Genomic DNA, 17,067 nt, shown 5'->3' on the forward strand with positions numbered 1-17,067 from the left:
ATGTGATAATTCTTACACTAAACAGTTTTGTATGTCCAACAACATGCCATAGAATGTACTGGTAAGTTAGTGACTTGAAATTATGAATAACATACAGAGACCTCAGGTCTATTCAGTTATCAGAAAAAGGGACCTTCAAAATATTGTTTTGTGCTAAATTAAACTATTTTTCTAAACAAAATATGTCCACACTTTTTTTGTTTCTGAAACAATTTACACAGCATATAATGCCTTCTGTTATAAAGTTTTTATTTTTTGCTGTGAAGTATAACACTGCAGTTACCAAAAATGTCGATCACTGTAAGCTCCAATTTTTATTCATTACCGTTCTTGTCTGTTACTGCTATATACTTTGCAGCTGTTTTGCTAGAAGTTGGTGCTCTGCACTGTAGATTCTAAGCAACAATGTGCATGTGAAATAGCATGTGTAAACAGTAGAGTTATGAATCAGTTTTAACTCATGACATAATGTACATAGTTAAAATTACAATTGTTCAACTACAAACTACGTTTCACGAACAGGTATAATTTACCTTACAGTTCTTAGATTTGTGACAATCTCAACATCAGTTGTAATTTGATATTTCTAAAATAAACAAGCTAACGTATACCACCACCTAGACCTCAGTAAAAGTTTCCCAATTATCAATTTTTTTAACTCTAACTGTGTAAAGTTCCCTTATCATAAAGAATGGAACACACATTCAAATCAAAGGTCTGCTGTTTGAAGATCATTTACGATTAAGAACACTATCACAAGACGACTGGCACGGGTATTAAAGCTACTATTAAAGTAATGTAGAGAACAACATTTTCAACCTTCTCATGTCATCTTTGGGTCAACTAAGGTCATAAGTATTATCACACATGGGATATACAAAGTTCAAAGTTTATTCTTCATTTTGTTTATTCAGTTTCTAGATTAATTATATTTCAGTGTAACTTTGAACTGCTTCTCTAATATGGTTTCTATTCATTTTATTTGTCTTACTGATATATTTTTATTTTGTTTTTTGCTTATCATTTTTTAGCATTTTGTGTTTATTTACCACTAAGAAAACAATGTCAGAACTAGTTTTATACAATTGTATTTCAACAACAAAGAACATAAAACAAAAAATCAAAAGATAATACATAACTGTAATAAAGCCTATCCTGTTTCATATTATGTATAACATTTTAGTATTATGTGAAAACCCATTTCAACTTCTAAATTTCTTTTAGAAATATACACACATACAAATTTCATGTGTGTGTTTTGAATTATCTGTACCCTACTTACCCTCCATTACCTCAGATAACTAACAGTCAACAATATATGAAAATAATCTCATTCCTTCAATTGTGACTTAACTAGCATCAGTTTATTTTCATATAAGCTCTGAAGTTCTTTCAAGATGAAAGCAATGGATATAACAGCCCTTACTGACCTAATCAAGTTGTATATACATATATATCCCACAACTAGTGAAATATAAATAACTTTAGTGTTAGGAGGAAAATTGTATACCAATAGGTTGTTTGTATTAAATTGGTAACTTAATCATTAGACATTTAACACATATTTGAAAGTACATTTAGAGCAACTGTCTAGAAGTTCTGGTCAACAACTAAGTATATACCTAGGAAGCAATTATCATAAGCCAATCTGCCTTAAAACTGTAAACATTTTAAACCTATAGCAATGTATGCTTATAATTATTTTATGTGTTGGATCTCAAATAATTCCTAATTATATCATATTTTTCAAGCATTTCACAAGATGTAAGTGAGTAACAACAGCTTCTTGCTAATTTGTATTACCTTATAACTGATTAGATGCAAGTGAGTAGCAATGGTTTCTTGGTAATCTTGTATTACCTTATAACTGATTAGACGCAAGTGAGTAGCAATGGTTTCTTGGTAATGTTGTATTACCTTATAACTGATTAGATGCAAGTGAGTAGCAATGGTTTCTTGGTAATGTTGTATTACCTTATAACTGATTAGATGCATGTGTGTAACAATGATTTCTTAGTAATCTTGAATAACCTTATAACTGATTAGATGCAAGTGAGTAACAATGGTTTCTTGGTAATGTTGTATTACCTTATAACTGATTAGATGCAAGTGAGTAGCAATGGTTTCTTGGTAATGTTGTATTACCTTATAACTGATTAGATGCAAGTGAGTAGCAATGGTTTCTTGGTAATCTTGTATTACCTTATAACTGATTAGACGCAAGTGAGTAGCAATGGTTTCTTGGTAATGTTGTATTACCTTATAACTGATTAGATGCAAGTGAGTAGCAATGGTTTCTTGGTAATGTTGTATTACCTTATAACTGATTAGATGCATGTGTGTAACAATGATTTCTTAGTAATCTTGAATAACCTTATAACTGATTAGATGCAAGTGAGTAACAATGATTTCTTGGCAATTTGTATTACCGTATAACTGATTTTCTTCGAGAAATTAGATGACCCTTCTTTTTCTTCAGTAAATATAACTCCACCAAGTACTTTTCCAGTATTGTTTACATAAAAATCCACAAGTTGTGACTCAGTTGAGAAAGCTGCAATATATCATTGAAATAAACATTCATCAGAAAAAGAAGCTAACATTAATGTAAAATATTATGAGCCACATTATAGTTACTTCAACTGATCTACCAATATCATGATTTCACTAAATCTAATAACAATAAGTCTATAAATGTTACAAGAAAAGATACATTATCAAATTACACTAGATGAATTCACAAGGTTTCACCTTTTACATCTGACAAGAATAGAAATGATAAAACTACATTCACTCATGGGAAAGTTATCAAGAAGATTACATTTTCTTGTGTATTTTGAGTATTCATGTATTTCTTTCTGAATTATTTCATTATTTAATCCATGCAGCATGTTCACTTTCACTGATCATAACTAAAGGAATACAGATGGACCATGCATTCCAGATTGAGAAAGCCAACTAAACTAACTGTTCTAACCAATGACAAGGTCATATAAATAGTTACAAAGATCTATATTTGCTTTAACATTTCTTCAATTCAAAATAGGTTCCAAAATACTTTAGGACAAAATTATTCTAAAGAAACCGGAAACTAGGAAGAAAGAGACTGTTTAGAAACTAAACAGATCATGAAAGTAAACATTCCTCACTAACACCATGTTAATGGTCTAAGCAACATCGGACTTGACCTTTACCTATAAAGTATCACCTGTTAGCATCATTTCCATAACATTTAATTCCTGTGTTTTTTGTCTTTATAACTATACATATGAACCTTGCATCACTTAGCACAACTCACACCTGAAGAAGATAGATGAAAGTTCTGTTGAAACACACAGTATATTTTACCATCAATAAAACACTTTGTCACACTTATAACACGTTGATTACCTACCTATTATAAAGTGTAATTGTTCTATTTTTGTATCAATGAAGCTTTGGTTTGAAATTTGCACAACGCTACATGAGAGCTATTTGTGCTAGCTGTCCATAATTTAGCAGTGCAAGACTAGAGGGAAGGCAGCTAGTCATCACCACCCACTGCTAACTCTTGAGCTACTCATTTACCAATGAATAGTGGGATTAACTGTCACATTATAATACCCTCATGGCTGAAAGGGCAAGCATATTTGGTGTGATGGGGATTCTAACCCACAACCCTTGGATTATGAGTCAAGTGCCTTAACCACCTGGCCATGCTGGATCTTTTGTATCAAAAAATAAAGGTGGAAAATTTTTGTAAATAGAATTTATAGGTATCATTACAGGGCCTTGAGATACAACCAGCTCATAGGTGTCAATATGTCAGAATCTGCTCATAGTAACAACAGTGGAGAATGTTGACCTGTGCTTAAAAACTAAACTTTTAATCCAGATCTGAGTTTCTTTTAGAGCAAATCAACATTGAGCTATTTGCTGCATCCATTACAAGGAATCAATCCTTGAATTTTAGCACCATAGGTTCATAAATTTACCACTATCCTACCAGGAGACACCAAAAAAGTTACTTGAAAACTAAAACTAGTTATCTGGAGTTACTTAAAAATGTAAACTAGTAATGCAGAGTTACTTAAAACTAGAGATATAATAATGAGTTAGTTAAAACTACATGCATAATACAGTGTTAATAAAACTTGGAATATGAACTAAATTATTCTGGAACACCAGTATTTTGATACACTTCTATTACCAAAATAGTATGACTGATATACACCAATAGTTGGGAATTTTGAGCTAAACGAAATATGCACTGATCTGCTAATAATAAAGGTAAAACCAAAAAAAACAACAATATAACTATTTACATGATACAACATGAAAGCAAAAAGTTTCTGACAATAATAATAACATGAAAGTAAATAATAAACAAACAGTTGCACCTCAAACCTGTTTCAGTTGTTCCAAGTCACTCTAAGACTAGCTACCATTACACCAATAAGATTTTTTTACAATTACATATAGTATACTCTAACAGAGATTAGCAGCTGGCACTGAGCACAACTTCTTAGAATTACCAAAACATGATTTCATATATCAATAATACAGAAAACTAAAACCACTCAATATTTCCTTTTTAAATGTGCATACAATCAGTGTCAGTCACTTTCAAAGTCATTTATACAAACTATCAAAATCGTTTATGTTTTGTCCTTAGTTTTGTGTCTAAGGACAAAAGGAATGAACATATGCTACCTTTGTAACATTTTCAAATTTTACATTATTAAAAAACTGAATGTGTAATACCTTTATAAGTTTTTCTATTTTTTCCTTATTTTATCATGGTATTGCTCCTCTTATAAACATTTTTAGTATAAAAAAAACTATTCTGTCACTATTTGTTTTTAAATAATCTGAAAATTTCTCACATGGCAGATAAGTCACTAATGTTGATTAAATACTACCATGCAGTCACCACTGTGTTTATTTGTAAAATATGAAGCACCCCTATACCAATTTTCTGTAATTTAAATACTATAGAAAATTGTTTTATTATCATCAATAATGTTAATCTTTTTATTTAAAATATATCATAATTACAATTAGAAATAATTAATTAGCCAGTAGTTAATTTATTTATGTATGTTGTTTGAATAGGATAAACTTAAAAATAATGTTCATAAAGATTTAATTCATAAGAATATTATCATTCTATTTACCTATTATATTCATTAAACAGTAAACTTATGACACAATCTTTTTATTTGGTAAAGTACTTAAAAATAACAAAAGAAAAATCATGTTTATAAACATTACAGCTCAATAAAACCATAGCTTATCTAAAAAAAATACAAACATTAAACTTAAACAAATAATCAAGTATCAACATATGTTTATCAACCCTTAAGCAATATCTAGTCATGTGAATTCTTTAATCCACACTGTTTGTATACATATATTCCTGTGTATGAGAAACTATTTTTACTAAATTATGAGAAAGTCTCCTCCAAAAACTGTGCATTTGTTACTCTATAAACTTGTAATAAAGTTTTCCTTCTTATCAGTTCAACCCATCTTTAAACTGTATAAACTTACCTTCCTTATATCAAGTTATCTGATGTCTTCACATTGAAGAAAATGTCTATGGATTTCTAATAGGTATAATTTAATAACAAATTTCACAAATCACACACAAAAAAAAAATGAAATGAACTGAAATTTACAAATATATTTTTAAAAATGCTGCTTACATTTATATATTTACATATTTATACGTTTACATTTATATATTTACATATTTATAAACGTTTACATTTATATATTTACATATTTATAAACTTACATTTATATACACTTACATATTTATAAACTTACATTTATATACACTTACATATTTATACATTAACATTTACATGCTCACATATAAATACTTACATTTCTATATTTACATATTTATACACTTGCATATTAACATTTATATATACTTACATATTAACATTTATATATACTTACATATTTACATATTAACATTTATATATACTTTACATATTAACATTTATATATACTTACATATTTACATATTTATTTTCTAACATTTATATATATACTTGCGTATTTTACATATATATACTTACGTTTATATTTATATATACTTGCATATATATTTACATTTATATATACTTACACGTTTGTTTACTTTTATATATTTATATTTACTTACTATTTTTATATTTATATATTTACACTTATATATACTTACAAATACATTTACATTTCTACTTACATATTTATATATTTACATTCATATATACTTACAAATACATTTACATTTATATACTAACATATTTATATATTTACATTCATATATACTTACACATACATTTACATTTATATACTTACATATTTATATATTTACATTCATATATACTTACACATACATTTACATTTATATACTTACATATTTATATATTTACATTCATATATACTTACACATACATTTACATTTATATACTTACATATTTGTATATTTACATTCATATATACTTACACATACATTTACATTCATATACTTACATATTTATATATTTACATTCATATATACTTACACATACATTTACATTCATATATACTTACATATTTATACATTTACATTTATATACTTACATATTTATACATTTACATTTATATACTTACATATTTATATACTTAACATTTATATACTTACATATTTATATATTTGTATTAAATTGTTAAAACCCATACCAGTTGTTCTAAGATACACAATCTTTTTTAATGACTGTTTTTAAAACTGTTTCATTAGTAAATGATCAAATCATTTGGCATGACAGATATCAAGGTTTTAAACAAGACCTGTAGATAAAGTATTAGATATACTTAAAAAATCAAGAAAGTAACAATATATTCTCAAGAGATGATTAGGTTTTTAGCAAAAATACAGTTGTTCTTGGGAATGGGCAGAAAAAATTCTAATGATAGTAGTGAAGTGCATTTGTCTTTATTAAAAAATAAAACAAATTATATTAAATATATGTCAGAGAATGTCAAAATATAAGGTTAAACATTTTATTTAAATTGTAGAAATATGTTTAGAACTAACACATAATACTAACTTTAAAGTTTGTGTGTTAAAAAAATTTTATCAAATTGTAAAAATTCTAAAAGCAAAAGGAAACCCATATTTAGACCAGACTTCAGGTACAATAGTTTACAATTAAGTTCCCTTTTAGTCCTAAACTTTGTAGAAAAAAAATGTATCGTACACAAAACACATTTGCATTCTTTAACACTTAGAAACAATAAACGTCTTGTGAAAAAGGCATGTAGTTATATTTCTACTCATTTCTGAACAACATGAAGAAGAGATTTTGAACCCTCTAGATCTACACTTACTTCCACAACTCTAACTGCTGTTTCAATTTAATGACTGTTGAAATATTCAAAACTAGTAACAATCAGAACAACAAATTTCAATTAGTTAATTTGTTTTCATGACAATCAATGTTATCTTAATTTCCATTAATCAACTGTAATAACTTAAAACACCAATTTCAAGTAGTCGTACTGGTTACATTAATCAATAAATTCACAAGACATGATACAATTTTGTAATCACTTCTCACAGGTAATCAGTTAAATCACCCATCTCTGGAGCTGACAAGACCAGTATTAGGTTGACTGAGATACAAGAGACATAATAATGGATGAGACTATTTATATCAACTGCTTGAACAAATGTTTCTGTGCCACAACAGTTAAATGTTCTGGGAAACATTGTGAACATTTAAATGCTATAAGACGTTATATCTTTAAATGTTAAGATACGTGTATGGTATACATACCCTGGATAGTCACATCCAGTTTGGATTCTACAAATTCCATGACTGACCAAACATGAAGCAGATCTGGAGCATAAGCTAAAATCCACTTTGTTATATTATCAGGTTTTGTGAAGTTAATTTTTATCCTTCCATCTAAATAAGCTTCTTCTTTCATATCTGTTGGTATGCTTCTGTCAGAGTGAACTGTATGATTGGTTCTAGAGGTTAGATTACTAGGTAAGTGGTCTACTGTGAATGATGGAAAAATGGTTGCATTCCTTATTGGTTCAGAATCAACCCGAATTCTTATTAGTATTAATATGAAAGCAAAAAATGTTGGAACACCAATTTCAAAAACAGTCACCCATGGATGGCGAAACTGTAGTTTAAAGTTCTTCCACACAAGAAGTCCAAACTGTTTAACTCTCACCATCTTGACAGTTGACTAAGTTTCTTGAGCTAACAAATAAAATAAGCATGACACTAACTAAATACACACAACTGTATTATATAATACTGAATGATCATTACAGAGAAAAATATTCAGAGACTTATTACAAACATGTTTATTGTTCCTTTCTTTTGTTTTGAGAATCATACAATAATTTTTGTTTAAAATCACTAATTATTTCTCCATTCAAATTGTATATTTTTAATAATAAATTTTATCTAAAATAAACACTCTCCACAACAACAAAAATCATCCATGAAAAATCACTATTCTACTGAATGAAGAACAGGGTAAGAATAGTCAGTGATCTCGAGAACACCCACTTTTAGAGAAATATGTATGTATAAACGGCTCGTTTGGGTTGAGAAAATAATTTACTTAGAGGAGTGAACAAGAAGGTCAAAACGTTTTCGCTCCTCTACATAAGATATTTACTCAACCCAAAAGAGCCGTTTTTACATATAAAGGGTAAGAATAGCTTTTTAGGGGCAGGGATTCCAAATGCTTGTCATTAGAATTCTACCCCCCCCCCCAGTCTATCCTGTCCATGTGCCACACCAAAGAATCATTTATAACAACAACCTCTTTATATTTTTCATTCAAATTCCTATTTGTCCTTCCTTTGGTTCCTCAGCTGCACAAGCTAAAGGACATGGAAATATGTTACTTAAGAGAACCCACTTATTAAATCAAATACACTATTTCTAGTCCTCTTAGTACTGTTCACAACAAGTTTATTAGCTATTGTATCCCTTACACATAAAATCTTAAGTTTCTTTCAAATTCCTGCTATCATTTCCAACAGTTAACCTTTCTCTATCACTTCTACTCTATTTAGGATATTTTCCAGTTTCTCCTCTAATCTGTAAGCTCTACTAATGAATTACACATTTTTCTCTGCTAGTTTCATATAACATACCATCATAAAGTTTACTTAGTTGGCATTTTGAAAAACAAACTATATTCAAATCTTCTAATCATGACAGCATAATACAAGTACTTCTGGTATTAATACAAGTACTTCTGGTATTAATACAAATACTTCTAGTATTAATACAAATACTTCTGGTATTAATACAAATACTTCTGGTATTAATACAAATACTTCTGGTATTAATACAAGTACTTCTGGTATTAATACAAGTACTTCTGGTATTAATACAAGTACTTCTGGTATTAATACAAGTACTTCTAGTATTAATACAAGTACTTCTGGTATTAATACAAATACTTCTAGTATTAATACAAGTACTTCTGGTATTAATACAAGTACTTCTGGTATTAATACAAGTACTTCTAGTATTAATACAAGTACTTCTGGTATTAATACAAGTACTTCTGGTATTAATACAAGTACTTCTGGTATTAATACAAGTACTTCTGGTATTAATACAAGTACTTCTGGTATTAATACAAGTACTTCTGGTATTAATACAAGTACTTCTGGTATTAATACAAGTACTTCTAGTATTAATACAAATACTTCTAGTATTAATACAAGTACTTCTGGTATTAATACAAGTACTTCTAGTATTAATACAAATACTTCTAGTATTAATACAAATACTTCTGGTATTAATACAAGTACTTCTGGTATTAATACAAATACTTCTAGTATTAATACAAATACTTCTGGTATTAATACAAGTACTTCTGGTATTAATACAAGTACTTCTAGTATTAATACAAGTACTTCTGGTATTAATACAAATACTTCTGGTATTAATACAAATACTTCTAGTATTAATACAAGTACTTCTGGTATTAATACAAAATGAGCTAGGCTTATTTTTCATTTCCATATCAAAACAATCTTGAAGTTGCAAACATTCCAAGATTCCTAAGTTTAAATAATTTCTCTCATATGTATACAAACATATTTAACTAGTTACAAGTAAATCTTTTCATAACTTTCCCAATCAGTATTTCTGTTTCAAGTGAAATCTATCACTTGCAACATCTTTCACATCGACTGTTTTGCTTGGATAATAAGCAGGTTAAGTCAAGAAAATAATAATATAAATATGACAAAATAAATAAAATATAAAGTGTGAAATAATCTCCAATATTATTGTGATGTCTTTTGACCAAAACAAAATTGAAAACATGTCTCACCTACTTAACCTCATTCATGCCACAACTGTCGTTGTCAAGCAGGTTGCTACTACAGATAGTATTTCAACCACTGTGTTAACCATATCCCACCCAATGAAAACTATCAGATATATTTTCAAAATTCCTATTAAATTCTGTCATACAACTTTTTGTCCATATTTAAAGAAAGGATATCATAACACAATGGTTCAAATATTTAGTTTTCATAAAATGAATGTTAAAAGTTATTTATTTTAAAAGTGATAGTTATGACAAATTTTCATTACACGACTCTGTATGAGATGTACTTTGTATCTGTAGTTTAACTGTCATACTAGGATTTTCTAATATTGTTGATGTCATCTTGCTTGAAGTTTCTTTATTTTTCTTGTTTTATTTAATACTGTTATTACTAGAAGGCTAGATACTTCCACATGTTTCTGTTGATTGTTATAAATACATGCAGATACAGAGAAGTTAAGGTACTGACTGAAAACAAGACAAAGTTAGTGAGTTATGGATCTGGACTATATTTGAGAGTTTAGCCATAAAGAGTGTATAGTGGCAACTTTAAAGTGTTATAATTGGAGTTGTATTGTAATAAACACAGCAGAGAAGGATAAGTTGTCTTGTCAATCATTTTTTAAAGTAACTGAACCAATCTATGTAAAAAAGTTTTGTTTAGAATTAAAGAGGGTTTTGATACTTGTGCTTGGCAGAGCACAGATAGCTAATTGTGTGGCAGTGTAAGTACACAGACATAACACTGTACCACCAGGAAGTTGATGAAAGAGAGACAATTATTTGAAGCTCTGGATACAATTGTGATAACGAATAGTGTAAGGAGTTTTTGTACGTATGTTTGACTTGTTTTAAAACAGGTGGATTGTGTGTTGTTCATCTATTGTTGAAATTTAACACCAACAAATCATAGACACCTACTGTAAAAAATCATAGACCATATATACATACCTACTAAGAAAACTGACACCAATCTTTGAACACATGTAACGTAAAATGATTTAATATAACACAGTAAATTTAATACACTATCGTTTGTCACACTTTCTATTGTATTTACACTATAACAGTAATTGTGCACAGTAACTGAATTACTAGTATTCTATTGGTTTGAGCTTCAGATGCAAATTGTCACCAGAATATCATTTAAAATGACAGATTCATAACAATCTCAGATACAATCTGTGACACAAAACTTATTTCAACTCAAGTGTTTTAATAACATTTGTGATAAAAATTTTAGTGGTCACACTCAATGATATAAACTAGTGTAACAGCTTTTTGTTTGAATGTAATATTTATTTTTCAGAGTACAGTGCTAAATCTCTCAAAGTAAGACATGTTCATTTATAATATCCTGGCTTAACTCTGACAAAAAGAACTAGAAAATAATATTCTATCCTCAAAAAACTTCCAAGTAGTTGTTTGAGCCTTACCCTTAACTCCTTAAATCTGCCATTATTAATACAAGTGTTGTTGTGGAATGCAAATTTTTTTTTTTTTAAAGTTTTATTCCTTTTGTTTAAAGCATGGAATGTTTCACACTGAAGAAAAAAAAATTAGAGCTTTTTCCTAAATATGAAAATAACTTTCATGATTTTCCTATCTAAATCTTATTTAATAATTGTTATTTCTGAGAAACATCCTAACAAAATGAATTAGATTTAAACATACGATGTCAGAGCTTACTGTAACTAACATAATCTTCAATGAAAGGATTTTGTTTTCAATAAGAATTGTTTGTTTTGAATTTTGCTCAAAGTACACGAGGGCTATCTGTGCTAGCCTTCCCTAATTTAGCAGTGTAAAACTAGAGAGAAGGCAGCCAGTTATCACCACCCACTGCCAACTCTTGGACTACTCTTTTACAAATGAATGGTGGGATTTACCATTACATTATAATTTCCCCACAGCTGAAAGGGCTAGCATGTTTGGTGTGACAGGGATTCGAACCTGCGATCCTCAGATTATGAGTCATACTATTTGAAGTTAATATGACACTGGAAAACAAAGGAATTTAACCTTATGTGTATACCCTAGGAAGATGTACTATTTGAAGTTAATATATTTGGTGTGAAGGGGATTAGAGGCCATGGCCCTTGGATTACGAGTGAAGTGCCTTAACCACCTAACCATGCCAGGCCTGCCTGTTTTCAATAATAGGATATAACATAAAATCAATACCCTTGTCAAGAAATATTTTATCTAACAGACTGAACTGTTTGTGTTATACATGTTTAGGTTCTCTGTCTACTGACAAATAAATATAGCTGTATCTTGCATCACTTTTTAGAATATTTATTACTTTCTAGATAATTGGAGGTTAGATAACTTTATGTCTAAATTAATTAAAATTTGATAATTCCAATATTTCACTATATTTTGGGCTATTAAAATTGAAAAACTGTATAATATTTTGTTGTTTCTGTTTATCCTAAAAATCAAACATTCAAAGGCAAGTCAAAATTTAGAACAAATTAATTACTTTGTATACAAAAATATGTTATAATATTGCAAGCTATATTTTTAATGTTTCAGTTTAGATGTTTGCAAGACAGTGCAAAAAATTATAATCAGGATAATTTGTACAGTGAGTAGAAGTTGGATACATTAGTATCAGTGATGAAAGTTATCGAGTACTGACTGAGTGATTTATTTCAATGTCAGAAATGCTATTCAGTGTTATTTTTAAGTTAGTTGTAGATACCATTACTCTATGAATTCATTGTTTGTGAACTTAAGACCACAATGTGTGTCAAAGTGAACATAACATAACTTGTAACAATATGTAAACTGGACTTGAAATATATTTACAAAATGATTCAAATGAACAGACCCAGTGATAGGTCATGTTACAATAAAGGTGTTGTAGAATGGATCATTTTAGTAAAAATATAACTTTGAATAATTTTCAACTTTTAAGATAACAGAAAGCAAAATAAAAAATATTCTGAAAAAACAGTTAAAGGAAGATCAGGAAAAACAAAATAGAAAATTCAGAAGAAGAAGACAGAGGAATAGAAGGTCAAGAAAAACTTGAAAAAGAAAAAAAGAAGATCAGGTATAAAGGACAAGACCTGAGAAAGGAATTAAACTAAAGAGACACAACATATACAGAAAAATTAAAAACAAAAACATAATTGAAGATGAAATTGATGAAGCTATTGGAAACATAGAGAGAGATTAAACCAAGACAAGAGAAGTACAAAAGGATATTTGATGAAGTCAAAACTGAAGCAAAAAATGAAATATTATTTTCAAAGATTATAACAAGATTAGTAACAGGATAAACATTTGGAAAGCAAGTTGGTAAATGAAATTATTAAATTGCCACATTTCTTTATACAACTACCCAAGGATTACAACCTAAAACACCATTTATTACAAAATATGGAAATAAAAAAAACCTATTTGGTCTACAGCTATTACTGCTACTGCTATGCCATCAGTTACTATAAGACCTTCAAGGATTACTCTAGTCATGTCACTTCACTAACAAATCTAGTTCCAGAATTTAACTGGCCAATTCACCAATGCTGCTCAATTGAAAAACCAATGATCTATGAAAGAAAGTTACAATGGAAGGTATATCAAGTTTGGTCAAAAAACTATTTCCAAAGTGAATAGGTTGAATAGTGAGCAAAAACGTTATTCATTTTGCTGACCATTTAAAAGAACCAGCTTTCATACCATTGTGTAATATTACTGCTGAAAACCCTACAAATGATTAAGCATTGGTAGGTGGCTTACCATCAGGTTTGGAATGATACTTCAAAAGTAAATATTCAGATAAAAGTTCCTCAATTGGTATTAAGAAAAGAAGAGACTTTAATTGAACTTGCAAAAAATTTGGAAAGGCTTTCTCACTTATCGTACCCAAATGTTACATGTGAAATTATGAAATCATTGGCATATGACCACTTTACAGATGCAATAACAGAAAAGAATATCAGAATCAGGTTCAAGCAAAGTAATTGCTCATCTATAAAGAAAGCTCTAGAGTGGATGATAGAACTTGATTCCATTAAAGATGCAGATAAATATCCAAACCCATCTCTAAAACTTACTTGACTATCAGGCTGTTCAGTATTAAAATATTAATTTCCCTTGATGCGTCAGGATGAAACACTAATTCCCCCCGATGCCTCAAGATGAACAGTATTAAAACATTAATTCCCCCCAATGCCTCAAGATGAACAATATTAAACAGTATGGAATGGAACACTTCATATTAGTATAATTCATTTACTGTGCTATCAGTACGTGCCTATCTACCATATTGGGGAATGGAATGTTAACTTCAAGAGGTAAGTTCTCAGCTTACTTACCCCCAAATGACAGTACCTCATTGTCTTATTCTTGTTTTTATTTCAATTAATTTCTTTACTTTAGAGAGCAGTCACAACTGACTGTAGGCAGCGAAGGATGATATAGATGTAGAATGTTGTGGGCTTGAGCACCCCATCTCACTCTCCTAATTTCTATTACTGCATCTATGCTACCCTTTTATTTCTTATATAAGACTGTTGATTGGAAGTTAGGACTGACAGCAGTGTATCCCCACCACAGTGTGTGTCCTACTTCCACAGTCACCTCCAAAACCTAGGGTATATTTTATAATCCTACATTATAGCTTATACCCTGGGATCTTTTTAATTAGTGTATCATGTTTTTTGTTTAATTTATTTTTGTTCCAGCTTGTTTTTTAGGTTATAACAAACTAATATAATTAGTCAGAGATTTGCTGTTTTTAATACAATCCTTCCTTATGATTTTGTCTACTTAACTTTATCAAAATATATTTTGAAGTTATTGAGTATACAACAGTGTGTGTGTGTGTATATAGATACACACATATATATATAGTAATTAACTGGATCTATGAATTCAAGTTCAACTAGGAATACTTCATCTCTCCTGAATGACATAAGCAGTTCATAATTCACAGAAAATCATCTATAAGTCCATGCATTTATTGGTGGAAAATCTTGCAGTGGTTTGGTGAAAAATGGTTCTGCAGCTACAATTGTTTGACTCAATTTGGTATTGAAAGATGGAAAACTGCCTCCATAGATAATAAAAATGGAAAACTTGACATACATCCTTACTATAGAAAGTTTCTCTGTGTCTTACAGTGTATAGTGAATTGGCACTGAGAAAGACTGCATATGGGGAACTGACTTCATACAGAGGCATTGATGTGAAGGTAGGCTTGCTTCAGTCTTGACCAGGAAATCTCTGTATACTATAAGGCAATCACTACACCAGAGGTAGACTTCCAATCATATCAGAGAGGTTTGTCATTGTGTCATCAAGAAGTGAAAAACTCATACCACAATAAATCCATATCTAGTTACAAGGGCATAGTGAAACCAAATACTCTGGCATGTCTCAAGGGACCAATGGTAAGAGTAACTCTTGTGAGCTTGAAAAATAATGATTTCTTATATGACTGAAATCAGCTTAATATAAAATTAAATGCCATTATGGTGTTAATGCCAATAAGACTGGATGTTATCAAGGTGACAACAGCTGAACAAGTTTCATCACACAAAAGGACAAACTACAGCTAAGTAGTTGTTAGGAAGGTCCATATAGTATGATAAAAGAATCAAGACAAGAATCAACCAGAACAACAGGCATCCTTAGTCAAAACACATCTACTACAATTGTCTTTGAAAATATGTTGGTAAGAGAACAGCATATGGGAATTCCAGACAAATGTTTGCCAGCAAAAACTTCAACCTGCAGAAGAGCCCAGTGTTCATTTCAATATCACTTCCACATAATCACTAAGGACAGAACTACTAGTGGATTGGGTTGACCATCTATCTTGGGAGAACCTGCTAGTGATAGGATAACAAGTGAAGACAAGGAACATGAGGCTGTCACATCTGAATAACAAAATCCTTAGAAATGGCATCCACCAGAAAGACTTGTTAAATACCCACATTGGCATAGTGTTTTAGTTTTATATCAGGATTGTTCAAGGGATTTCAGAATCCTGGAAAGAGACAACTGTTGTAAGCTATATTTTTAATGTAGTTTATTGCTAGAGGGTAAACAATGTATGATTAACAAATTGCATTTAGTGAGTAGAATGCACGTAGATTGTAATTACTAAAACCAGTGGAGTATTGAGCTAATGAGAAGTTATTGAGTAATTAACGAATGATTGAGTTCAGATGTATGGTTCAAGGAGCTTTATTACATTTATTCAGTTTTTTGAACAATTAGAAAGGAAATTTGTAAGTTCTGTATTTGTTAGGCATAGGTACTATTAGCATTAGTCTCAAAATTTCTGTTACAATTGTTTCTAATTATGTCAAAATAAAACTGCCTGTTGAAACATTACAAAAGAAACAAACCAATTCATTTTCATTACGTTTTGTAACTTCGTAAAACATATTAACATACAAACAATCAGACACACCCTAGCAAGCTTACGTTCTTTTATTTTTTCAAAGCTGTCCCAGTACAATCCATCTTTTTCTAGTGACTAGTATACAGTAACTGATAAGGATGTAACGTTAATGTTTTTTGTTTTGTTTTTTTCCTAACGGCTCATTACGGATTATTGGGAATACTGTTTAAATCGAGTCAGGTTCCAGTGTGAACCAAATTTATTGATTCGCCAGGGCAACAAGCTATGTGATAGAAGCAACCAGCTCAATAACAAAAAACTAAAGAAAAATTCAGAAACTTTAATCACCATTCCCGAATTTC

At 29.6% G+C, this 17,067-nt stretch overlaps 1 protein-coding gene across 7 annotated transcripts in view; it reads right to left on the reverse strand.

The window, feature by feature from the left end:
- The window catches only part of Abca3 (ATP binding cassette subfamily A member 3), a 61,540-nt gene that overhangs the window by 43,180 nt on the left and 1,293 nt on the right, over nucleotides 1-17,067 (reverse strand). For 5 of the 7 annotated variants that reach the window (XR_013021438.1, XR_013021439.1, XM_076481584.1 and 2 more), the window contains exons 2-3: nucleotides 7,797-8,234; nucleotides 2,430-2,554 (exon numbers count right to left, since the gene is read on the reverse strand). The exons of 1 other annotated variant lie outside the window; for it this stretch is intronic. Coding sequence is in view for 3 of the 6 variants with exons in the window: in XM_076481584.1 (XP_076337699.1) it covers nucleotides 2,430-2,554; nucleotides 7,797-8,208 (537 nt within the window). In the remaining 3 variants the exon portion in view is untranslated. The remainder of the gene's footprint in view (nucleotides 1-2,429; nucleotides 2,555-7,796; nucleotides 8,235-17,067) is intronic. One more of the 7 variants, XM_076481589.1, reaches the window with a different exon arrangement.

Source organism: Tachypleus tridentatus, chromosome 13, assembly GCF_004210375.1.
Source record: "Tachypleus tridentatus isolate NWPU-2018 chromosome 13, ASM421037v1, whole genome shotgun sequence".
Classification (NCBI taxonomy): Eukaryota; Metazoa; Arthropoda; class Merostomata; order Xiphosura; family Limulidae; genus Tachypleus; species Tachypleus tridentatus.